The sequence below is a fragment of the Gavialis gangeticus genome, unplaced genomic scaffold, assembly GCF_001723915.1.
Source record: "Gavialis gangeticus isolate Ggan-Ray unplaced genomic scaffold, GavGan_comp1, whole genome shotgun sequence".
Lineage (NCBI taxonomy): Eukaryota > Metazoa > Chordata > Crocodylia > Gavialidae > Gavialis > Gavialis gangeticus.
In genome coordinates, this window is record NW_017728996.1 from 15,728,791 (window position 1) to 15,753,899 (window position 25,109).

Sequence of the window (25,109 nt, forward strand, 5' to 3'; positions counted from 1 at the left end):
AAAACAATCTACTGAGTGAAGGTCAGAGGAGTAACACACCCGTGGTCTCCTGCAAGCTCACAGTTGCCAGAGCTGAAAGCATGCCATGAACAGCTAAAGGATGGGAGAGAGGGGGCAGGGACAAGCACAGGAGTGCAGGTCAGAGTTGGGGTGCATCAGCAGAGTTTGGGGGGGCAAGGGATTGGAAAGGAATAACAGGTGGCATGGGGTATCCAGGACTGGAATAACAGTAGGGATGTATTCCCATACCAACGGAGGGCTTCCTGGAAGCAGAATGGCAGGAAATGCTGCTGTGTGCAGGGCCTGGGAGGCTGCAGGTCAGGGCCGGGTGTCTTGGCAGCGCGGTGTGCGGCCTGGCCCTGCTACCTCCTGCCTCCCTGGATAAGATCTTGCTGATGTATCAGAAAACAGACTGAGGCAATTGGAGTTGTGCCCTTTCCTCACCCCTTCTGCTATGCCCTCTCTCCTCCTTCCTGTTCCTGAGGCTAAGGGCAGTCTACCCTTCACCTCCAAGCTCTGTTCCTGCCCCAGCGACCTCTAATCTCCTCTTCACTACTGACCTTCCTTGCCCCAAATCTTGTGTCCTTCCTCTCTCTCTTCCTTAATCTCTTTTCCTCTCTTCTCACCCTCCCCTATAAATGTCTGCTGATGAATGTCATGCTCTAGGTGTAAGTGGCTCCGGCACTCTGTTTAATGAACTAGAAATGGATTGGCACCTACCAGCCCTGGAAAACCCATACCAACAGCCATCTGTTGTGAGACATATACTGATCGGTATTCAGGGAGTTGAGCTCTGGCTTCACATATGCTCCCTGGCCCTATGGGTTGATTAACATGCTCCTGACAGCTCCCAACGAGCGCTGGAATGAGGAGCACGGTGGACCAGTCGGGATCATATGTTCAGTCAAGGGCTGCTTTAAAGGGGAAGGAACCGCCCTGAGTTTAGTGTAGCGCTAACCCTGTATACTAAGAGATAGGGCCAGGAACATGAGGAAAATGTGCATCAGAAAATTTGGGCAGCAGTATTGCCCAGCCTTGTCATTTTATTGCGCGCCCCACAATATTTTCTCATAGAGCAGCAGCACCTGGAAGCACATGATTAAGGGAGCATCCAAGTCTCAGGCTTTTTAGCATAACCTTCTAGGTCCTACAGCTTGTTGAGAAAACCTTCCCAAATAAATTTGACCTGCATATGCCCCCGCAAGACCTGGAAATCAGCAAGCAAAGAACAAGAAACCGTAATTGTTGTCTGGGTATTTAACATCCTCCCCCAACTCCTAGAACCTGATTAATTTTAACTTAATCGCCTGACTTTGGGGTCTGCCATACAATTTCTGAAAGTTTAAAGTTGGCAATGTGAGACAGAGGGGAGGTTGTGGCTGTATACCCTGTCTTGAGAATCGGTGTTCATCTCGAGGGTGGGTGTGTGAAAGTGTAGGTAGGGAAATGCAATCTAATTGGCTGAGGGAAGGTCACATGACCAAATGGTGTGTAGATGTGTGACCCACAGCCAGTCAATCCCTTCCAGTGTCAACAAGCATCACGCTGACATATGAAGATCATATCTTTTCTTAACCAATCGCATTGTATTTCTCTGGCTTTCATCTCTGCCTCATTCCTCTTTCAGTCTGAGGAACATTTATGGTGCTGCAGGTCAGGAGAAAGGTTTATTGGCAGATGAAGGCAGTCATGGCTGCTGCCTCTATGCCTTGTTCTACCCCTTGTGGGGATAAAGTTAAAAAAATATCATCCTTGCCTACTGCTCTCAATGCAGGATCTCCCCCTGGCACTAACCAGCTCCCAACAGGGACTGTCTTTACTTTTTGCTTTATTCTGTACAATGCCAAGCAGATGGCCTGTGCTTAGCAAATAATAAAGGTCACCACACTTAAGTTAAAAGTGGCCAGGATTGCATGCACAAGATTAAGTGTGCATGTGCACACGAGCATTGCCACATAATCATCATGACAGTGCTAATGGTGGGAAGCCTTTCTCTTGTGGTTTCAGAGTCTAACAGTCGGCGGGTGGTGCACAGAGGCTACTTGTGTGGACTTCTGAGGCTGTATCAGGACTGGCACCAAAGCGACGTCTCCAACAGCTACATCCACATCCGTAGGGGTCTCCTGCTGTGCCTCAAACACATCACGAACATCCGGTCTGGCAGGGAGACTTTTCGCTGTGCTCGAGGCATGGAAATCCTCTTCACCACAGTGCAGGTAAATACAACCCAAATTCTGAAATGATGCAGTTTGGCAGCTGCTTCTGGTCCGGCTACCTTACCCTGTGTTTTCTCAACACCTCATACTGCTTTTTGTGTTTTTAAGTGGAGGAGACTGCAAAATAGAAACTTCTGTCCTGAAGGAGATTCCAGTGCAATAAAACAACATGTTCCCCTCAAAGTTATTTGGCCATGTCTCCAGTTTTACTTTTGTATTCAGCAAATGTAGTACTGGCAGCCTTGGAGCCAGGTGGTGAGAGGACAGAGATTGAACAGGCAGCCGTTTCCCTTCGCTGCCTTCCTGCCAATGTGTCTCCTCCCTCTTGGCATGAGCTACCACCATAAAGGCTGATTCAGGATGAGACCTGGGAGACTGCACAAGGAATATGACTTGATGGTCTTACTGGCCTCGGCATCATGTTCTGATCTGGCATTGCCACATCTAGGGAAAGCAACACATCCCTCTTGTCTCCTAGGAAAACCCCATGTAGTGGGGGCCAATCCTTCCATTTTCCTGCCTCTCAAAACCAACCATCCCCAGCTACCCCTCCTCTTTGTCATAGGTACCTCATGGGTGGGGTTGCTTTCCCTTCTTCTGCAGTGTAACTTACTGCTGTTCACACGAGGCATGGGGACCTGGCACACCAATGCCCCTGGCACACTATTGCATCTCCCCAACTTGTGGGTAAATGAGCAGAGATGACGGCAGTGGTATGAAATCAATATCTGCAAGGGCCAATCTTGGCTCATTCCTATCAAGAGCCTCCCACAGTCGATGCTGCTTTCTGAGCTAACATTTCCTGATAGCTCAGCCTGGGAGCAACACCCTGAAAAGTGCAAATACTGGGTCACCTTGGGTGAATAAACAGGAGACGACGCACCAAAAATCCCCCTGTGAAGTGTGAGAACACTAATCCTTCCAAAGGTCAGAAGTGGAGCAGAAGTGACAGCTTCAGGGACTTCCCATTTGCTTTCTCTGCCACATGCCATGGGAGATTTGTTGGAAAGGGAATCACCAAGGTTAACAGGCCCAGAAATTCACCTCCCTTAGTTGCTGCGTTGGATATTTTCAGTCCTCGCAATGCATCCCTGAGACGGGTGATGTATTCCTGACATCCAGGAGTGGGGGTTAAGGCCCTATGAGGTCCTATCCAAAACCTTGGCTGAGTGCCTCTGCCCCTTGCAAAGACCACAACTAAGCGTGCACATGTCATATCGCTGTCACTGCAGTGATTTCTTAGCATCCTCTTGATAGAGATACTGAAAATTGTGTCCTGGGAGAGTGTGCCGGCTGCTATGAGTAGGGAGAGAGAAAGAACTTGCTTTGAAAGAATGAAGCGGCTGTGAGGTCTTGGGGAGATAGTGTTTCAGCACCTTTAAAAATGTGCTAGCTGTGCTGATTAGCTCTAGACATACCCTGGGGATTGTCCATGACCAGCAAACATAGTTGGAAAAATTTTGAGGAAACGTTCTTTCATCAGAATTTGCTGACCTGTCAAAACCAGCAAACTTTGCAGAGATGGTTGGATTTGGACAAAGCTCCAGTGAAGCTCTGCTGCTAGCAGGGCTGACCTTAGGGACCTCTCTGGTTCCCCACCTTCTCCCATGACTTTTTGGCAGTCCACTGGATGGGCTGTTGGATTGCTGAGAGCCTGAAAGGCCTGGGAACTCATGTCTGAGGGCCCAGGCTCATGGCTTCTTGTCAGGGAGGGCCACTGGAGTCTGCTCTGCATTGCTTTGTGAAGAACTTGGAAATGAATTTCCTTTTCAAATCAGAATAAAATCATATTCTTTTTCTGTGAAATGGGGGCATCTTTTTCTGCAGGGCTCTTGTGTGAATTTCCATCTACCTTCACATTTCAGTTAAACTACGCTGGCTAACCTGACTGAGCACCTGGCCTATTGGCTGAGTCTAGACACCTTCTCGGACAGAGCTGGCTGCCATGAGAAAGGAACATGTTTTCTGCCCTATGCGAATAAGAGGAAAACTGTTACCTTTCCATACCACATGCCTGCTGCACTTTAGCCTCATACCATGGCTCCTGCATGAATACAAACACACCCATTCACAACAAAACTCCCTTGAGCTGGAGGATAGACTACACGACCTCGTAAGGTCCTTCCCAGCCCCACTTTCCTATGATCCTATAAATATCACTCCAGTAAGCTGCGTGCATGGTTCATTTTAGCTGTATCTTATAAGATTTGATCTCCCCACCTTTAGGTTGAATCCAGAATACTTGTATCTGATCATGCATTTCACAAGCTTTTGCAATGGGGACCAAGGAGGTAAGGAAGGGATTCTAATAAGCACACCTGTGGACCATGTTATGAGAGCATCTCAAAGTCTTTTACAAATGCTAATGAATTTAACTTGTCAAAATCCTTGCAAGGTAGTGGAGGGCTTGTCTACACTTGCAATCTAATTTGGATTAAGGTAGACTGAATTTGAAGCAAAGTAACTGTTCCTGAACATGAACATGCGTGAGGACTCTGATTCTACATTTAGCCTCCCTTCTGCCTGCTTAGCTTAGCCCACTTCTAACTGGGACTTGTTTTGCCAGAGAAGTGTGTCTACAAGTTATTTAGGGGTGTAGGTTGTAGCCGTGTTGGTCTAAGGACATAGGCAGACAAGGTTCTTTGGGTGAATCTGATATCTTTTATTAGACCGACTTAAATAGTTGGAGAAGAATTTTTAAGCAAGCTTTAGGAATAGCAACTCCTTCTTCCACATGTAGACAAATTATCATTACTCTTCTTTCAGTGATAGGGAAAATGAGGTAGAGGAAAGCTGCCCAATATCAGACAATAAATCAGTGGAAGAACAGGGAATAGAAACCAATTCTTCTAGGCTGTTGCTCTAACCACAGTAAAACCTTCCTCAGAGTCGATTTCAGGATTGTCTGTTCTCTCGCTTTTGTTCCTAACAGCTAGAGATCTAGAAATACATATTAAGATTCTTGTAGTTGAGTCTTGTAAAAGCACGTCAGCTTAGATGATTTTTCTAGCCTCCCTACAGGAATCTTGGCTAATCCCACAGAATCTTATAATGCCTTTCAATCATACATGAGGAAACGGAGCAAGAGCCGGTTTGAAATGCAGCAGTTTTCCTGTTATTGCTTCTTACGGAGCACTTCAGCCTGTTCAGTGAATGCCCTGCTGGACTAGTAGAGTGCTTCAAGCCTGGCATACTTCCTCCCAGGTGCTGCTCAGTCAGCGGCAGTAACCTTTTATTTGGGCTTCTGCACTTTCCATTTCCCCTGTACACTGGGGGGAAGTAAGCATCCTGATTTATAATAAGTTATCATTTTAATGTTGCACTTCCACACTTTGGTGTCTTCGTGGTGCTCTTTGCAGTTTCTGTTCATAGTTTGGGGACTGGGTCAACTTGGGTACTACTGATGGGCATGGTATATCTTAATAGATTGCTCATAGCTACATTTGCTTTGCAATCTAATTCTCCCCCATGGACGCGGTGGCATATATGCATGATGACTATGAAATTGAAATCTGTTGGTTTTCCATAGTTTGCACATTTAAATTGCTAAGTATTGTGCTGCTGTGCAAAGGCACCAGCCATTTTGTTCTCAGAGCTGAGGCCTCCAATCTAGGACACACATGCGCGCGCACACACATACACATGTGTGCGCGTGCGCACGCACACCCACACCCACCCACCCACACACACGCGCGTGCGCGCGCTCTCGCTCCTGATAGGACTTTACTTTTATTCTGGCTTGTTTTCTTTTCCTTAATCAAATGTAAAACCTATGGTTCCTCTTTTCATAGTGGGGAAAAGGGAGAAGGTAGGGGGAATAATAGAGGTCTGGGATGCTCCTTCTGCATGGAGTGTGTGTATGTCATTAAAAAGGACCCTCTCCCCAACCCAAGTGTATTAGGACTCTTTTACCAGTAGCTTCTGCAAGTCTTCTATAATAACTGGGAGGTTCTAATAGGAAAAAAAAATTGGGGCCCAGCAGGAGCTTAACTTTGTGGCTAAGTAGAGTATATCTTCTGATTCAATACTGAGCCCAATGCTCCCAGCACAGTGCTAGAGGAAGCTGTACCGTAGGGAGGAGGTGTATGGATGACTCACTTGAAGGCACTTTTAATTTTTGAGGCAGTATAGACCCCAATGCCATAGTGTGGTGCTAGGGGACGCTGTGTCCTTTGCATGAGAGATGCCAGCAGATGGGGAGTGAGCTGCAGGAGCAGATGAGCTATTAAAAAAAATCAAGATTCTGTTCTCCCATACAGACTTTTCTACTGTGGTAAGAAAGAAAAGAGAGAGAGGGAGGGAAAAAAAAAAAGCAAACAAACAGGATATATAAGGCATTGAAGCTGCACTGCTTCTAAACAGAGCATTGTTTGCATAAGGCTCTGGCAGCTCTTTAAGGCTTTCAGGGAAGTGACAGTCCTCATGTCTGGGGGTTCTGTGCAATGGGGAAGATGCTGCTGAAAGGCAAACATCTTTGAATGCTGTTCTTCATTGGTGCCTAGGATTGCCTGGCTAGCAAGAGCCTGGATTCTATAGTAACTACAGTGACCCAGATCCTGAGAAAGTGCTACCCCAAGGAGTCTCTGCCTTTAGCAACAGCAAGCAGCTCCTTTTCCTTCTCTCCACCTGGGAGCATCAGCTTTCAATCTCCACGTTCAGGGCCTGAAGGTAAATTGCTGAATGGTGATTTGGGGAAGGGGGTGAGGAAGGTCCAGGGTTTTGGGGAGGTGGCAGGGAGGCTGCCATCCAGTCCTGCACCTTTCATTAAAAAAAAATCACTTGGTGGCCTAACTTATCATGCCCCAGAAGTGGGTTTGAATCCTTCAATCTAGTCCATTCTCTAGGAGCAGAAGGTGCTGTGCAGAGAATGGATGGGAGGCGGGGAACATGAGATCAGCTCCTTAGATTGCTTGAAAGTTGCAAAAAGGCATGGCCTTGGCACTGAGGAAAGTTAAAAATATCTCCCTTTTCAGTAAACAGGCACTGCCGACCATCAGCCATTTCCCTCCCTAAAAGAAAAAGCAGGTAGCAGGCAGGATGCATGAACAGACAATATGCAAGCAACTAGGGCATGTGTTTAGGGAGGTGAATGACATGTGTGTAATAGGAGTGCCCAAAGAGGGAGCAAATATGTGCTTGTCTAGAAGTCTGAAATCCTTCTACTGCTGGCCTTCATGCTGCGTTCCAGTATTGCTGTGGTATCTGATGTCTTTTTTTGGCCTGGGCAAAAAATTTATGCAAATTTTGCAATAGCTTCTTGGTGGCTCCAAATGCTTGCCTTACCTCTGTAGGTGGTGGTGTTTGTTGTGTTCCCCCACCCCATTTTCATGGGGTGTGTCTCCTTTCCTCCAAACCACCCTGCTTTCTATAATCTCAGGACATGAACACCATACAAAACTCGCACCCCATCTGCCCAGATAACCACCCACTGCTCTAACCCTGAGCCCCCCAAACCCAGCTGAAACAAACAATACAACCTTTGATCCACTCAGACAAGAGCTGGCTTCTCCATGAGGTCCACCAGGGATTTCACCATTGCTATTGATTGTCCACAGAAAAATGTCTCGTACTATAGTGTTGGGTTGCTGTGTAAAATGCCTAGCTGGGATATGTAGATTAAGAGCATCCCCTAATGTGATTGCAGCCAAACTATAACATCATCTGATTGCTTTACAATGATTGCTTTACTGGTGATCTTTGGCCAGGAGTTGAAAAGCAGTGATTTTATTGAGGCCAATACTGAAAAATGGAGGAGACTGAGGCCACCGGATCTGACTCAGCACTTGGGATCTGATGTGGATTCTGAGCCTTGCATTCAGCATTGTGGTGGCTTGTATGTAGACAGCCGCCTATCACACACGGGTCTCATCTTTTTCTGTTGGAGGATGAGAGAAAAGAGGTATTCAAATGGAGGCCACCTGCTCCACTTCTTTTTTACTGTTACAGATGAGAGTGAAGAGGATGGTGAAGAAGAGGTGGAAAAAGACTTTGATAACGATGACCTGGAGAGCAAAGAGGAAGTAGGTATATGAACTATAGCTTCCTTTAAAACCCTCTGTGCACTGTGAAGGGTAGCTGTCCTAACTTGTGCCCTACTGACAGTTTTTATCTGAAAATTAGGGGTGGTCAATCAGTTTATTAGGACAAAGGTGCATTACAAAGTATTTACTTCTTTGTTTGGATGCATTTTAGCTATTGTTTTTCTCATGTGACTGGTCACTTAACCCATAAACTAGTACCTTCCAGTTGGGTTATGAAATGGAGAATGGAAAGTGAACTTATAGTTGAGATATTTGTGTGAAGACTAATCACATCTTCTAATTTTCCTCATACTTATGTGACAAACATTTTATAGCTATCTTGTAGACATTGATGCATAATGACTAGTGCTAACTTAAGGAACTTAGCACAGGACTTTCGAAGGGAAAATATTTGTCACCCCGCTATCTGATCAGCTCTACCAAAACTGGAATCCTCATGGGACTCAAATATCCAGGCCTCTTATGGATCCTTCCACCAACCCAAACCATCGATGTGTCTCCCAACTAATTCCACCTAGTGCCCTAACCTGACAGGTCCTCCAAATGGAGCTCCAACGCCCAGCAGCACCTCCAGGGCCTGCTACTGGCTCACCCGCAAAACCACCACAATTTCCTCCAATGCAGCTGCAGCTCTGGATTGGAAATGCTGTGGACACCCTTGTGTTCGCAGGAATTTGTTGATAAATAGAATCATTTCTGAAGTTGTTATCAAAGCAAATTGCTTTTTTGCTGTGGTTTGGCAGTGCGTGCTTGCTAACAGCATACTGAATTATTTGAATAATGCTGTCATGTAACAGCCATTCATCAATGCCACTTCTCTCCCCCCTCCCCCACGTTCATTCTTTCCCGTTCTCTTATGTGATGGCTGAACACTTGGCACCATGTGACGCTGAGTCTGGTATCTGATGTGAAGGGGTTGCACATCAATGCACAATTGCCTTTGGATGTGAAAGTTTCAGATAGGATCCTTATCCTTGCTTCTCAGATAACTGCAGATCCAGAAGATTTTCGTTTTTTTTCTTTTTCTTTTTTTTTTAAAGGGAGATTAGAAGATTGGGTAAGACCAAAAACTATTTATCAGCAGCATACAGAAATATAAATAAAGTAATGGCAATGAGAAATTGCAGCTTGAGGGTTCAGCGATGTGGGTGGGACGGGCTTGGGGGCTTGTGTTCAAAGGCAGGGGCCCTGAAGGAGAACAAAGGGGGCTAAGGAGATTTTGGCTCGAAGGAAGAGGCAGGCCTCTAGAGGCTGCTAATTCTTCTGGTGAGCAGCCAGACTGATTGTGCCTGTGATGTGCTCTGGGATTTTGTTCACTCCAGATTACTTGGTTGTTGGGTTTCTGAATCAAAGATGTTTCCTTGTGCCCCTCTGTTTAATACCTGAGTGAGAGGGGTTCTTGGTTGCAATAGGATCCTATTGTGGTTTTGAGGTGAATCGCTTTTTGGGCGCCCCAAGCCAAAGGGGCTTAATTTTTAGCAGATGGGTCTCCGAGCTTTCTGAAAACTGGGACTCTTTAAAGGGTCTTCATTTGGTCACCTATTACCTGCTTTTGTTAATCTTGTCCAGGACTCCTGAGTTGCAGACTGTTGGTTCCTTATAAACTTGTAGGCAGGTGACTCAAACTTTCGTACATCTATTTGTCCTTCCATAAAATGGCTTTATTTGCAGTTGTTTACATGGCAGGGGAGAACCTGAGCCTCATTTGCTATGTAGCGTTGTAAAAAAATTAAGGCTTGACGTGACCTCGAGATGTCAACCCCTGCTCAGAGCAGGATCTTCTCCGTCTACACCATCCCTGACAAATCCTTACTTAACCTGCACTGAAAAGTTCCAGTGACGGCGGTTTCACGACCTCTAAAGGAAACACATTCCTCTACTTTAACCATCAGGAGCGTCACGTGTCCAGCGATTCTTAGGTGAAAGGTACTATTCAATGGGCTTTGTTGTATAATGATCGACTGCAGGGCAATCCAAAGCACCTCAGTAACATCTTTAATTTATTTCCTTTCCTCCTCCTGCTTTTGAAGGATGATGACCTGGAGACAGATGTGAACAAACTGAGGTCAAGGCCTGGTCTTGACAGGCCAGAGAAGGAGCTTGCACAGTATGAGGCAATGTGTCCTGAACTTTCCCATGACTTTCAGGTAGGAATACACAAAGGAGCATGCAGTACTGGAGGTGGGAGGAGGTAACCATGCAGACTTCTTGTAAAGCGAGACGCTGGGTAGCTGGGGGAATCAAGGGATTGAAGATTGAGACAACTGTCTGTAGCCCATTGGCTTGATTCTCGCCCAGGGTCAGAGAGACTGCCTTTCTCTGTGGCATGGGGCATGGTTCAACCCTTGGGATCAACCGAGCATATTTTATCTGAGGCAAGGCCTGTTCAGTTTAGAAAAGAGATACTTGAGAGGGAACACAATAACGGTGTACAAAATACTAAATGGTGAAGAGAAAACGAATAGGGATTTATTATTTACCATTTCTTACAATGCTAGAGCTGGGGGTCATGAAATGAGACCAGGCGGTAGAACATTTAAAAGTGAGAAAAGAAGGTATTTTTTCCCCGCTGTGTGCGATTGAAGAGTGGAACTCGTTGCCGCAAGATGTTGTGGAAGCTGACACTTCAGGTTCAAAACGAGATTGGACAAATTTTTGGATGAAAGGTGCATCAGTAGTGACTAAACATGGGGGGTGGGGGGCACAGCCTCTGATGCAGAACTTCCTAGACCTTACATGCTTGAGGCTGCAAGCGGGAGAGGAACAGGGGAAAAACCTTGGTCGTACCCTGTTCATGCTCCCTTTCAGTATCGACTGTCTGCCATTGTGTAACACAGGGTACTGGGAAAGAGGGACTTGCCAGTGAATGGCAGGTCTTATGTACTTATGTTCTGTTCCAGTGAATCCCCTGCTGTGGCAGAAGGCATTGGTTTCACACTAGTCTCTTCTGCTCATTTGTGCTCTTTTCTCATGGCGCATTGAAAGGTTTTTTTATTAGGTGTGTGAGAGGGGCTGGAGTGGACATAGGAACATAAGAAATGCCGTATTGGGTCCCTATAGCTCTGAATCCTGTATCTCTGGCAGAGACAGAGGATGCTATGAGAGAGATCATTTATGCAGGGCCTATTTAGACTGATATGTCCTCTGCCCCACTTCCCTTATAGCTGCCAGCATCAGGACATCCTAATCTGGAGGTTGCATCCAATGGGTGATGCTCTTGGACAAGTGGTTGCCTGTGAATCCAGGAGACTAGATTTGATGGCTCAGAAAGCCCCTACAAATTCTGTGTTTCTCTGATGACCGTTTGGCAGCGCATTTTGCTGGGTCTCAGCTGACTAAGCCCTAGTGCACCTAGGAAAAAAATCACATTCACAAATGGACATTCATTTGTATGCTGTGGGAGGGGTTTCAACAGAGTTTGTTTTTTTTTTCCTATAGATTTTCATAGATTTTAGGGGCTGGAAGGGACCTCGTGAGGTCATCGGGTCCAGCTGGAAGTCAGCTGGAATCAAGTGACCCCAGCAAGAAATAAGATGTCAGAGTCTGACTGGGGCATGGAGATTAAATCACTTTAGCAACCACCAAGACAGTTGATTTAGGTCAGGGGGTGTCAAAGATATGGCTCATGGGCCAGCTCCAGCCTGCTGAGCCCTACCATCCAGCCCCTGATGCTGTCTGTGGGTCTTGAGTAGACCCACAGGCAATGTGGGATGTGCTGGATGGCCTCACAGGTTAGATGTCCAGGTGCTCCAGGACCATGCTACATGAAATACTTACCCCAGTACCTGTCCACTCCACGCTAGATCCAGCGTGCATCCTGGAGTGGCCAGAGCAGGTGTTACATGAAATACAGCCCTGGAGTGACCAGAGTGGGTGCCGTGTGTGCTGCAGTCCTGCTTTTTCCATCCTGGAACAGATGCATATGACATGTGAGCCTGGTCCTTGGGCCCAACCCAGCCTGCAGACGAGTCCTGTGCCAGCCATGGCCCATGGGCTCAGATGAGTTTGACACTCCCGCTTTAGGTCATGGTTGAAGCACAGCAAGGGGGAAGCTTCCACTGCCTTTGGTGCAAGGGCATACAGCTCTAGGTGAGAAGTGAGGAAGAACATTATGCTCCACATGAGGTTCAGGGAGGCTTTAGGGAGACTGATGCAAACTTGAACTTGCAAAGGGCACCTGGGTTAATGTATTTTCAGCACGGAGAATGCTGCAGTATTGCAGTGACTGCAAGTAGCAAGGACCTTGGCTTCACATTGCAGTTCTGTCTCTGAAAGCAGGGAAAAGAAGAGTGACACTTACTGAATTTCCTTCCACAATTTCCTAGCACACTCTGGAATTGGCTTGAATTACCCATCCAGTAGCTGGCTCAGGCTGGCCCTAATTTGCTTCTGAGTATTGCTCAGAGTGTAACTTGAGGGAACGGGAGTGCTGGCAGGTGGTCCATAGCTTTTGCTCTTCCCTATGTTACGAGAGAAGCAAACTTTTGGGAGGTCTATACGTTTAATGTTTTCTTCTTCTACCCAGAAGGGTTTCCCTCTGGAAGGAGGCACCATCTGTCTTTATTTCTTTTCTTTATTTTACTCTTTGAAGGAGTTGGAATTGGAGTCTGAAGATGAGAGAGGCTCAGAGGATGTGCTCAGGAGCCTACCATTCACTCGCCCTCGAGTCATTCCAAGTGCTGCTTTCATGCAGCAGCAGCGTGGCAGAGGAAAGGACCAAAATACTAAGGGGCCACAGCCAGAGCCAGCTGAAAGGGCTTTGAAGGCTCCATTGAAGGGCCCAGAGAAGGATGGGAAGTGTCTTGGTGCTCAAACCACCGAAAATAAAACCACTGGAGATTCAGCCCCAAGTGCAGATGGCCTAGGTGAAGAAAAATGTTCAGCAAGGAGTTGCGGCCGAATGCTGCGTCCTCTCCCAAAAGAGGCCTCCTGGGATGCAAAAACATTTAACGCTCAGTGTGTGAGCTGCTGTAGTCCCAGCCCTGCTGGGGAAGTGGGAGCCTTGGATGTAGGAAAGGGACTTCTGGAGAGATGCCAGGGGAATATCCCGTTCCACAGCCCTCATCTCTACATGGCTAAGGCTGGAAGCACCAAGTCCATTCCGGACTACACATTTTTGGCATTGTCTGATTTCTGGGGTCATGAACCCCCATCTTATTGCCAGTCCATGTTGGAGCGGAAATATGCAGTTCAAAGGTGAATGTGTTTATTATCATCACGCAGGCTCTCCTGAGCTGGGGATAGAGGGACAAGATTCTTGCGGTATGAAGGAGTCTTATATGTCACTCATGTCTTATTGCATGGCTGGTGGTGGGTATTGATGATCACATTTGTACTGAGTTGCCTAGGTCTTTGCAGAACAAGTTTAAAGCCATACGGGGCGAGCATTTGGGTTACAGGACTGTTGTATTCAGATTTTTCTCTTGAGGTTGGGGAGACCGACATCTAAGTCTCGACACAACTACAAGTCAGAGGCTTATCTCCTGCCTTTGCCATTGACTCCCTGTCTGATTGCAGACAAGTCTTGTTGTACCTCATGGCTTCTGCGAATCTCTGCGACTCCAGAAATACTCACCTGCCTAAGTGCCAAGCGTTGTTATCCTCACTTCATTGAAGTTGTTCAGCTGGCAGGGAAACTTGTATTCTGGAACTGTGTTAGAAGGGAGACATCTCTCTCATAACTACTCTTCCTATGGCTCTATGGATAGCCATGTGCTATAACCTTACAAAGCATTTTTCTAAGCAGGCACAAGTAACTGTTACCAGAGTCCAGGCAGGATGAGACAGGGGTGATTCTGTTCTCTTAAACTAAGCCGTAAGGCTGAACAACACTAACAGCATGGCATTTACCAAGACCACTAATATCTGTGCTCTGTTGAATCTCTGCACTCTGTAAAGATGGGAACTCTCTACAGTCACTAAAATCTAGCAATCCTATTCAGAGTCACTCTCGCTGCCCCCCTGCACTAATGCTTTGAAAGCTGTGCTTTTATGACCAATAATAGCATGTGTAAGCATATAGTTAAGACAGAAATAATCATGTCATGCTTCAGGGTATAAGCTGATTGCTGGAAAGGTCAGGAAGGAAATCTTCCCTACATTATACAATTGATCATGATTGGGGATTGGAGAGGCTCATTCATTAGAACCAGCAGTTGTTAGCCTCTGTAGGTGTAGTGCTATAGTGTTGTTGCAGCTGTGATGGTCCAAAGAGTGTGAGAGAGGAAGGGCATTTTTAAGCCTGAAAGCCTGCCTAGCATCTCTCCTAATGGTCTAATAAAAGATATCACCGGACAAATTCTCCTTCTCACAGTGTCTGTAGGAATCAGCATTCTGTACTAAATAAACTGATAGTTTGCTGCATTATGGCCAATTCATGCTGCTGGCCATGCATGACTAGTGCTACAGGTTGAATAAATGGGGATTTTTGTAAATAATAAGTCATTTAACTGCAAAGATGTTTTCTGGCCATGGGAGTTTTGCAAAGAAGTTCACATGGAAAAACAAGCAGGTGAACTACATTTTTAAAAAATACAATTGGCCTTAGCATAATTCTATGCAAAAATCCCCATCAAAGCCATGGAAAAGAATTCATAAGCTTTCTCTAGCTTCAGCAACAAGTATCCCATCCCCAGAATGAGACTCTCTCTCTCCCTCTCCCCCTGTGGCTGTAGAAAAACTCACAACTTTGTCTTTCTTTTTCAGGGCCAAAATATTTGATGATATCCGTCGCCTTATCCAACCAGGCGATGTGATAGGCAGAGTTGTCTTTGATTTAGAAGAGCCCAGGTAGGTATGCCTTGTAGTGTGCTACTGTTCATATAACTACCAAATCAGATGACTGGTTATGTGTGTAAAATCAGTGGGTGTCTTTACACGTGCTCTGAGATGGAAGGGGGTGGCACTTTAATTAGAGCAGCTCTGAGAGCCGCTCTAATTAGAGCGCCCACAGCATCACGTGTATTCAGCATTTTGTGCTTCAAAACGGTGGTGGGGGCATTTAACTACAGCTCATTTGATAAGCTTTAAAGTGTCCCTGCCATCAGTTTGAAGCATGGGGATGCTGAATACACATGACATGGAGGCTACTTTAATTAGCACATATCAGAGAAGATGTCTGGCATGTGCATAGGTGCCCAATGAGCCTAAGAGCTAGGATTCAGTATAAGAAGCACGTTGAATGAGCAGCTTCCTAGCCATAGCTTGGGGAAAGAAGGAGTTACTGAAACTACCCAATTGTGGAGGAAAATCAAACCAGACGCTGGTTGTTTTTAGGAGAGCAATGGATCGTACTATTACTGTGTGTGGCAAGCCACTTGTAAGAACTTATCTTGGGCACAGTAGTAGGCACAACCTCTGAGTACTGCCCTTGAGAAGAGACAGCATAAGGAAAACCAGAGGATCTCAGACCTGCAAAAGTAAATTTCAATGAAAGATTTGTGGATTTGAAATTATTGTTAGGATAAGAGGAGGCAGGAGAGCTAGAGGAGGCCTGATGAGGGTTTTCAGGGAGAGGATGTCAAAGTGGCTTATGCTAAATGAAAGGGCTCCAGAACAGGGCATGATAGAAACATGGGAGGAATGAATGGAGAACTTGGGAATGGCTCTTTCCCTCACAGGGTAACAAATATGTGGAATTGGGCAGTTACTTCTCCTTTAGAGTAAGGTGTATTTCTGTATTTTGTTTCAGCCTGTCCAGCTTAGATGCTCCAGATTGTCTTAAATTCTTCTCCAAATTTGAATCGGGAAACCTTCGCAAAGCCATACAAGTGTATGGGTAAGTAGCACCAATGCCAGCAGTGCCTGTGTAACCTCTTGCCCTACTTATAATATTCACTAAATGAAAAGGTGAAATGCTAGTGGACTCTGAAACAGAAAAGGGGAGGGAATGCATATCATGTGCCAAGACTTGGGTCACATGAAGCTGAAGGGAATGAAATACTACAGTACACAATGTTTTAATGCTGTGCTAGGGTGGACACAGGTTCAATGACATATTTTGGTACTTCTGGCTTTGATCGAACCATAAAGCGGGAAGGACCTCAAGAGTCCCCTGGTTCAAACTCCTTCATGAATAAAGGCCCAGCATGACAGATGGCACCCTCTGATTCGCCCATGACTGGATTCAGCTCTGCTATACAAAGCTCAGTGACTGATATTTGTTTGCAGCTGTAAATTCATTATCTCTCACCCCATTCCTGTCATTGGCCCCCAACTCCATTTTGCATGTTTTGCTTTCCAGGTTTGAGTATGATTTGATTATGAATGCTGATGTGAACAGCAGCCAGCACCACCAGTGGTTCTACTTTGAGGTTAGCGCCATGAAGTCGGCTGTTCCCTACCGCTTCAATGTTGTCAACTGTGAGAAGGTCAACAGCCAGTTCAATTACGGTACGAACCTTTGGAGGGCTGCATTGGTTCCTTGCCTTGCAGAGGGTAATGGTATTGACTCCAACCTTTCCACGTCCCTAAGACTTCTATGCAGAAGTTTTGGCCTGCTTACCTAGCTGTGGTGCCTTCTGAGCCATAAGAGCAGAGGTACCACCCTGGGGCCTTTGGGGTATAGAGCTTGCCTCCTTCCTTTCTTTTGCCTCCTTCCCACCAGAATTCAGTAGACTCCAGCTACAACCTTTCCTCCTGCTATCAGCTTCCTAGGGACTAAGGCTCCCTTCCTCCCCATAATCCCCTCCTTTGCTTCTGGGTCCTCTATTGCAGTGATCAGCCTTCTGAATGAGTGGGAGCAAAGCGGGAGTCTCTTTGTTTTCACCCATTTCTTTAAAACCAACCCAAAGTGGTCTCTAAAGGGCAGCACAAGGATCCCTCTTTGTCATCGAGGGCACTGAGAGGTGGGCCTACCATCCACTTAGGGTTGGGGAGAGGGAAGTGGAAAGTCAATCAAACTGTTTTAGGATTAGAAGTCAGGAGTTCGGAGACTAGGGTATGGGAAAATGAGCCTGCAACGGAAAGGAGGAGGATCTATTTGGGTTGAGTGGTGCAGAAGTGGAAAGAGTTTATGTGATTTGAATAAATTTGGATAATCCTGCAGTAATTATTCCCAATTTTGGAGGCTCACCTAAAAATAAAATCTGATCTTCAGACCTTCTGAGCTTTCTGCCAACATGAATAATAAAATATTCTGTTCAGCTCCGCTAATAGCTTGGTTCACGAGGAAGGATGTGGTGTTATAAAATAGGCAGGCAAATCCCAGCTTTCAGTTCTTCTACAGGCAGGCTGGAGGCTAAACCTTCAGCTGGCATAAGTTGGCTTTAGGTCCATTGGTTTCTGTAGAGCTATGCCAGTGGAGATCAGCTAAGGAGCGGGTCAATGAAAGGAAGTTTAATCAGTGCACAATATCAAACAGTGCATTCCTTTTGAACCCCTGTGGATACCTTCACAAATCACCAAGGGAACTATTCCAGGATCAATGTACCTCACACAAATAGCAAGGGAAGTTAGAAAGACTTGACACTTGTGTTTATGAGGATGGCTGGGTGAGCAATGGGAAGGACTTGTTCTTTACCCCTAAGGACCATGGTTCAAGTATTGATATAGATCCCACATGAAAATGAATTTTGCATTGTTTTTTTCATTCCACTTGCCTGAATGGCTAAACAAATTGGCATGACTGGCAAATTCAGTACTTAGCAACAACCTGAGAGTGAAGCAGGTCATGAGAGGAAGGGTGTTGGACCTGCAATGGTACCTGTTGAAGCTTGTGGTATAGTTCCTAGTGATTTCAGTGCTGTTGGCTTAGTCCCTTACTGGTAGAAGGCTGCACGGCATCTATTTTGATAGAAGTTATGTTTTAAAGATGTTTCCTAACAGGAGACTGAGGGATTGGGAATGGGGAGATGGTCCCTCAGGCAGCAGCTAGCTAGTTACATAGTAGCCGTTAATCAGAGAGACAGACAAAGGGTCTGCAGATATTGCATATGCTCCACAAATTAAAGCATGTCATTCTTGTTCACATATGCCTGTGGTTCTTGTACCTGATGATCACTACAGCATCTACCTCTGCGACTATAGCCTGTACCTATCCTCTCACTCTTGTGAGCTTTAAAATGGATGAATATAGAATGAAGAATGCCTGTTTAGGAGGAAAAATGTTCCAAAAGCTAAACCAGGATGTGATCAATATGTGTAGCTGCTCAGGATATCCTTTTGTGTGTGGCTTCTGCTGCTTTTAGAAGGCATCAAAACCTATCTGGCTTTGCTGAACAAGGCTCATAGCCCAACCAGCACTGTGTGCAATGTTCATTTCCTCTCTGGATAAGAGTTGCTGTTTTTTCACTACCTTCCTCATGTCTGTTCCCAGGCTAAGATTCATCCTATTTTCCAAACAATCCCGGTCTCTTGTGACTGTGGCATGGGTGACAAGATTTTACAGCCCTGGCTGCCTCTGTGTTGTGATGGTCCAGCTGTCCTCCCTGTCAGCTAGATGGCACTGTGTAATTTTCACATCGAAGATGCATTGAGGAGTAGTAGTACCAGCCATACTGATAATCAGAAAGCAAATATCCCTCCCTTTCCCCAGAATGTTTTGACCATTGCCCAAAACCCAGTAAAAATGGCCCAAAATCTGAAGTTCCCACTGGGAAAATTGAAGCAGAGTTTTTCCTTTTGTCCATCAGAATTGAAATGTTTTGCTTGGAGGCAGTTTGATGTCAAACTGCGTCTTCCTGTGCTGCTATGGGGTCTTATGCAAGCTGTAGCCCTGGAGCCTCATATGCCTTTTTTACTCCATGGGCTGGTTGGGCACCTAGGCTGCTCTAAAGCCCCCATGAGGCAGCCTGTTTTTTGAGAACGGATCTGAGCAGAAGTGCATTTTGGATGTCTCTGGTACAGGAAACAGAAGCAGAATAGTTAATCCTGGCTGTGGATGAGTTTGCATTTGAAATGCCTTTCCTTTCCACCTTCTGTTGCGGTATGGGACAGGTCTGCCTATATTCAGAGCTGCATTTGGCAGCTGTTAAAGTGCTGGTGAGTTGTACCAGAGGAATCCAAGGGCAGCAGGAGGAGGAGGAATGGGAAAGTTTTATGTAAGTTGCTTTTTGGGGCGGAGAAGGAGGGGGAGCAAATAAGCCCCCATAGGCAATGAAACGGATGTAATGAGTACCCTGGGGACAGGCCAGTGGAGTAGGCGAGGAAGACAAAGGCAACAAGTAGAGAGGGAGGTTAGAAATCTGGGTGGGGAAAGAGCTGTGGAGCTCTTCACGAAAGAGGACAAAATATTTGCTGGAACAGGAGGGTAAAGCTTGCCTATAGAAAAGGAGTTTTATAAAGACTGGTTCAACTAATTGACCTCGTGCATCTATGGAGGTCGATGCTTACGGTGTAAGAAGCTGGTCAGTAGGGGCATGTCCACACTGCTTTCCCAGGAAGCACAAGCCTGTTTGCTCTTGCACATGCCAGGTGTGTCAAGCCCAGAAATGATGTGTTGAAGCCACTCTGGGGGAATATTCTGTTGCCTTTCTCAGGGACAGAGCTCTGAGACCTGCAATATAACCTATAGCACAATGATGGCTATCACTGCTATAGGAATTTATGGGGCACCCAAGAGCAGATGGCTCTAAGGGAAGCATATTTGGCCTTCTTCTGAAGCATTCACTGCTAGCTGTTGTTATCAAACGTTTGGTATCAGATGACACATTGCTCCTCCTCCCTTACGGCACGAGTCTGAATCCCAGACAATGAGATGCCTACTGATTATATTCTGATGCTTCAGAGGATGGCATACCAGACCGGACAGGCCTCTCTTACTTTACTCAGTCCTCATACAAGCAGAGCGGTTTGAAGTCTCCTGCTGTGGAGTAGCCAGTAGGGGAGATCTGTTCTCTCCCTCTCTCTCTTTCTGTTTTCATCTCACCATATTTTCCCATAAACAGTGGCTGCCTCCAAATCCAGCACAGGATTAGAGTGAAAATATATATGCCTGTGCGAAAATCTCTGCTGTGGAAACACAGACAAAGTAATGACAATGTGTGTTGTATTCCCTCTCCCCACCCAACTGAGGAAGCCATGTCACCTGAAATTGCCTTTGTTTTATGTAGGCATGCAACCGGTCATGTATTCAGTGAAGGAAGCTCTCCAGGGCAAGCCTCACTGGATTCGGGTGGGATATGATATCTGTTACTACAAGTAAGTGCATCAGTGGTGCGTACCTGTTGGCTCCCCTTCCTTTCTTTCTAACCTTATTTATGTTGCTAACCTTCAGCTGCCAGAACTGCCTCCTCTTTCATACACGGTCTCAATTTATGCCAGCCTGCTGTGTTCTGTGCTTCCAATTGCAGGGATCAGTTGTGAACAGGACCCTTCATTAGCCTCCCAGATGAGAAAGGGGGCATGTGGCATGTCCCGTCTTCCGGTCTGAAGTGGGAAGAGAGAAGGGGGAGTGGGGTGCAGGCAAAATGGGGCCACCCTGAAGCCCTGTTCAGGTGCACCCAGAAGTGCACAGGTGTGGTACCCATGGCTTCTATGGGTGCAGTGGAGCCGCAGTCCAATTACTGGAGAGATGGAGTAGAAGACCTACCAGTTTTTCTCTTCCATCCTCGACTCGTACCATTATTCCTCCAAAACAATGTGCAGCAGCTGAATGCAGCAGAGAGAGGGTTTCCCAAGAGACTGAGTCACCCACGTCTCCCATCAAAGAGTGAGCTGTGATTTTTAGGTGGTTTCACTTGGGTGTTCTGGAGCAGAGCCCTGCTCTGCCCTTCCTGTCTGTGCCAGGGTTTCTCCTGAAATTTATGCATCATGTAGGCCAAGTTCAGTCTTGGCCTGAGCAACTACTAGTCCCAGCTGATATCAGCAAGAGTTTAAGCTTGGCCCTGTATATTAAAATTAACTCAAATGCAGCCTGATGTAGCCGGTAACCAGCTGGTGCTGTGTTGACATCAGAGGAAAATCAGCTCTTCTAGACACAGCCTAGGATGGTATATGGAAATGATCCCAGAGCAACACTGCAAAGGCCTCTTGAGTTGGAAGGACCATCAGTCAACTTAGCTATGAACTTGGCGTTCTGCCCCCCAAGTGGCAGACGTGTGCTGCAGACGGTGCTCCCTGGAACTATATCGCTGCCTTTGCGTTTTGCCTCAGCACCAAAAATAATTGGGACAGGGTTTAAATAGTGCTGTTGTAGCTAGAGCTGTCTCTGCTCTCTGCCCAGGCAGTAGTGTCTGAGGGAGTTCTGTGGTAGGACCTGCCTGTCATTTCATGGCTGTTCCCACTTTCTCTAGGTTTCTTGGACTGTTTCTGCAGCACTTTACAGTCTCCAAAAAGCATCAGGTCAAGCCCCACTTTTAACAAGCATTCAGTGATGATTGTGCCTTGTAAAGGACACTTGAGTCCAGCAATCTTATTTTCCAGGTGCAAAATAGGCACCCCTGGCTCACCTGCATCTCGTGAGTGGTCATCACTGTCAAGGAAAGAAGCACAAAGGTTAAGACTTTGTAAGTTCAGAGAGAGGCCTGCTATAGTTTTCCCACTGCTTCCAGAAAGTAATCAACAGCACTTAATTGTCAATTGAGAAATAGGGCTTGAAGGGGCATTGATGGCTGGAATAACTGGAGTGACATGGGCCAGAAGGTGATGGGCATTGGCAGAGCTAGAGGATGTGTGGGACAAAGTTAAGGTAATTGAAGGAACGTCAAGGTCTAAATTGGGGTTCATTGAAGAGTAGCTAATTTAAGGTTGTCTAAGAATGAAATAACTTTGAGCATTGCACGCCAGAAAGTAGGTATATCAATTGAACTGTATGGGAATCCCAAGACAGGAACAATATAAAATGCTACAGATCAGGATGGAAGTGAATCAATAACACAACATGGTTAAATCTTATGTAAATTGTATCCAGGGAATTCAGTGTTTTTAGCTAAATTAAATGGTTTTATCCTGATTTTTATTGGCCTGAGAGCAGGGGAGCATGGCTTAGATTGCCTGAGTCTTTCCAATATTTGAGATCTATGATTTTCCTAACCAAATAGGTCATTCACCACATATTCCTCCATAATAGTGGTGGTGATGTTTATGATTATATTTGAATTACCATAGGACACAGGAGCCCCAGAACCACACTAAGCAAAGCATTTTACAAACATAGGACAAAATATGGTGCCTTGCCCTAGGTATCTTATAATCATAAGGCAAGAGCAAAGGATGGATACAGATATAGGGTATGCAAGCTAACAGTGAGATAATGCCAGTCAGCATGAGAGGTGATGGTCTCAGCATACCAACACAACTTTGAAAAGGCATTTCCTATGTTGCAGCATATAGCAATCTCTTCCTTCTGTGATTGCATAGTTTGGATGCTGTTTGAAAAGCCTCATGAAAGAACCTGGTGTTTTTGTTGGGGTTCAAACATTTGGCATAGGTAGAGGCTTAAAAGTGACTGTCGTCACTAGCAAAAGCAACACTGTCATCAGCCCCACCAAGTATCACTGTGGTTACAGCTAGGAAAGTTACCCCCTTTCAGGAGAAACACACAGCCCCAAAATCAGTTCTTGGCAGGAGTAAGAAACAATAAAACCAACAAACCTAACTGAAATAATTCAATCTTTTTGGGAGGGGGTTAGGGTCAGGTTATCTCCTTTCTAACAGAAGCCTTCTCAGTAAGGGCTTGAATACCCATCTTGCTTTCCCCTAATAACATTCTGCACTGATCTTTTTCTATCTAACCTCTTCTGCCTCTGAGATTGTTCCCTTCAAAGCTTAAGAGCTACAGATAGATAGCTGGCCCTTGCATGCCTGCTGCCTTTGGATTTTGTGGCATGGCCTCCTGCATGTGAGATAGCATAGGTACCAGCAGATGCAGGTTATGCAATGCTTATGTGCTGATTACAGTAATAATAGCCCTTAATGTCATTAACAAAGCAGTTATTGTGGAGTAATTAAATAGCAGCTGACTGGTAAGATTAAGCCAAGGGCGTTCAGTTAAGTTCCTAATCATATTTTAGACCAGAATCTTATCAAGACAATAGGAGAGCAATGCACTGTTCTGGAGCACCTGGTGTTTTACACATGTACTTTAAATTACGTGTCAATATATGTTTGCAAGACATCTGCCTATCATCTCTTTCACCTGCTGTTCTTTCTAGGTTCACATATGTACAGGCACGTACACTCTCTCTCCCGCTCATTCTTCTTCTTTCACTGATAACAGAAGAGCCCCCGGGCATAGAAGCTTGTAGTGTGGCAGACTGCAAGTCACACAACCATGTCCAGAGCAATCGTGGGCATCCCCAGGCTGGTTGAAGAGGGAGCACAAGGGAGACAGCTTGTTTAGTGTGTTTTGGTGCAGGGACCCCACATCATCCCTCAGTCCCAGACTTATGTTCATGGTGGGAAGGCACTGGTGGGAAGTGCATCCAAATCTCCCTGCCTGAGATTGCAGACTTTTGAATGGAGGTTAGATATTCATAAATATGGGGAAACTCAAAGGAGGTAACCTACCCCGAGTGCTATAATCCCTCAAGCTCCCCATCTCTGATCTAAAGCAGCCTCTCAGCTGAAGGACAGTGGGAGGGGAAGGCACATATACAAGATGTCTGCATAATACCTGTTGGCTGATCTCTCCTGACATTCATCTTCACTGGTGAGAGGAGATGGAATAGCTCGCTCATGAAGATGAATGTCATAGCACAGCTCTGCCATCATGTACCTTTCCCATACATCTCACGAGAGAGATTTTATGTTATGGAGAATATTAGCAATGCTGCTGTCAAAAGAAATCTTGGTGACAATACCGCTCTATTTTATTGCCTCCCTGGGAAGTGACAGGATACACCCATGATAAACAGAGTTACAGTTATTATAAGATTATCTAATTCACTTGCTGTGTTGGCAGGTGTTTATAATATGCACAAAATAATATTCCTTTCCAGCATATTATTTAAAGAACAATGGTAACATATTGAGTTGGCGAGACAGTGTTTGTACATTCAGTTCATTCTGAACTCATTTTCTAACCCCGAGTTTCCTGGTTGAGGGTGGTAGTGGGATAACAAACCTTTTGTTTGTAGGTCACCAGTTGGAATCCTACAGAGTTCACTACGCATTAGTCATTACCGATTACTGAAGCCTAGATGGTAGGTTGGTAGCATATGTGGCAGGAGACTATGGATTTCACCTCTCTTTGTAAGGCCATGTATTCACATTATAAGAATAACCATTGCTTTTGGCATTACTTGGCCTCCTTATTGGTTTCCAGGAGAGAAGCGAATGCTTAAATATGCCCTGAAATCACATCTTCCCCTTAGCCCTAAGGGTAGTGTCTACAGGCACTTTTACATGTGCTCTGAAGGTTGCGGGGAGGGGGAGGAGTGGGGGGTGGCACTTCAATTAGAGCGGCGCCAAGAGCCACTCTAATTAAAGCACTGCCACATCTCCTTTATAAGTATCCTCATTAGATGAGTTTTAGTTCAAGCGCCCCCACCGCCATTCTTAAGCTGATATATAAGACCCAGGAGGCAGCTGGAGCGCAGTGATCGCCACGCTTCTGCAGACTCGGTTAATCGAGTCTGCTCTGACACACTGGAATTCCAGCGCATTGGAGCACCCTTGGTGCTCGTTTCATAGTTTCATAGTTTCATAGATTTAGGGTCGGAAGGGACCTAGTAGATCTTCTAGCCCCACCCCCCGCCAGGGCGGGAGAACAACAAAACCCCAAAACAAAAACAGGACTCAAATGAGTCCAGCCAGGTAGGCATCCAGCCTCTTCTTAAAGACCCCCAGGGTAGGGGCCAGCACCACTTCCCTTGGAAGTTGGTTCCAGCTCCTAGCCGCCCTAACTGTGAAGTAGTTTTTGCGGATGTCCAATCTATACCTCCTCTCCATCAACTTGTGCCCATTACTCCTT

At 45.9% G+C, this 25,109-nt stretch overlaps 1 protein-coding gene across 1 annotated transcript in view; it reads left to right on the plus strand.

Annotated features, from left to right (window-relative positions):
- The window catches only part of AGBL1 (ATP/GTP binding protein like 1), a 345,924-nt gene that overhangs the window by 89,782 nt on the left and 231,033 nt on the right, over positions 1-25,109 (plus strand). Inside the window, exons 5-13 of the mRNA XM_019503815.1 lie at positions 2,008-2,216; positions 6,719-6,884; positions 8,163-8,236; positions 10,288-10,404; positions 12,849-13,453; positions 14,963-15,046; positions 15,948-16,034; positions 16,500-16,648; positions 20,308-20,395. Of these exons, the coding sequence (XP_019359360.1) occupies positions 2,008-2,216; positions 6,719-6,884; positions 8,163-8,236; positions 10,288-10,404; positions 12,849-13,453; positions 14,963-15,046; positions 15,948-16,034; positions 16,500-16,648; positions 20,308-20,395 (1,579 nt within the window). The remainder of the gene's footprint in view (positions 1-2,007; positions 2,217-6,718; positions 6,885-8,162; positions 8,237-10,287; positions 10,405-12,848; positions 13,454-14,962; positions 15,047-15,947; positions 16,035-16,499; positions 16,649-20,307; positions 20,396-25,109) is intronic.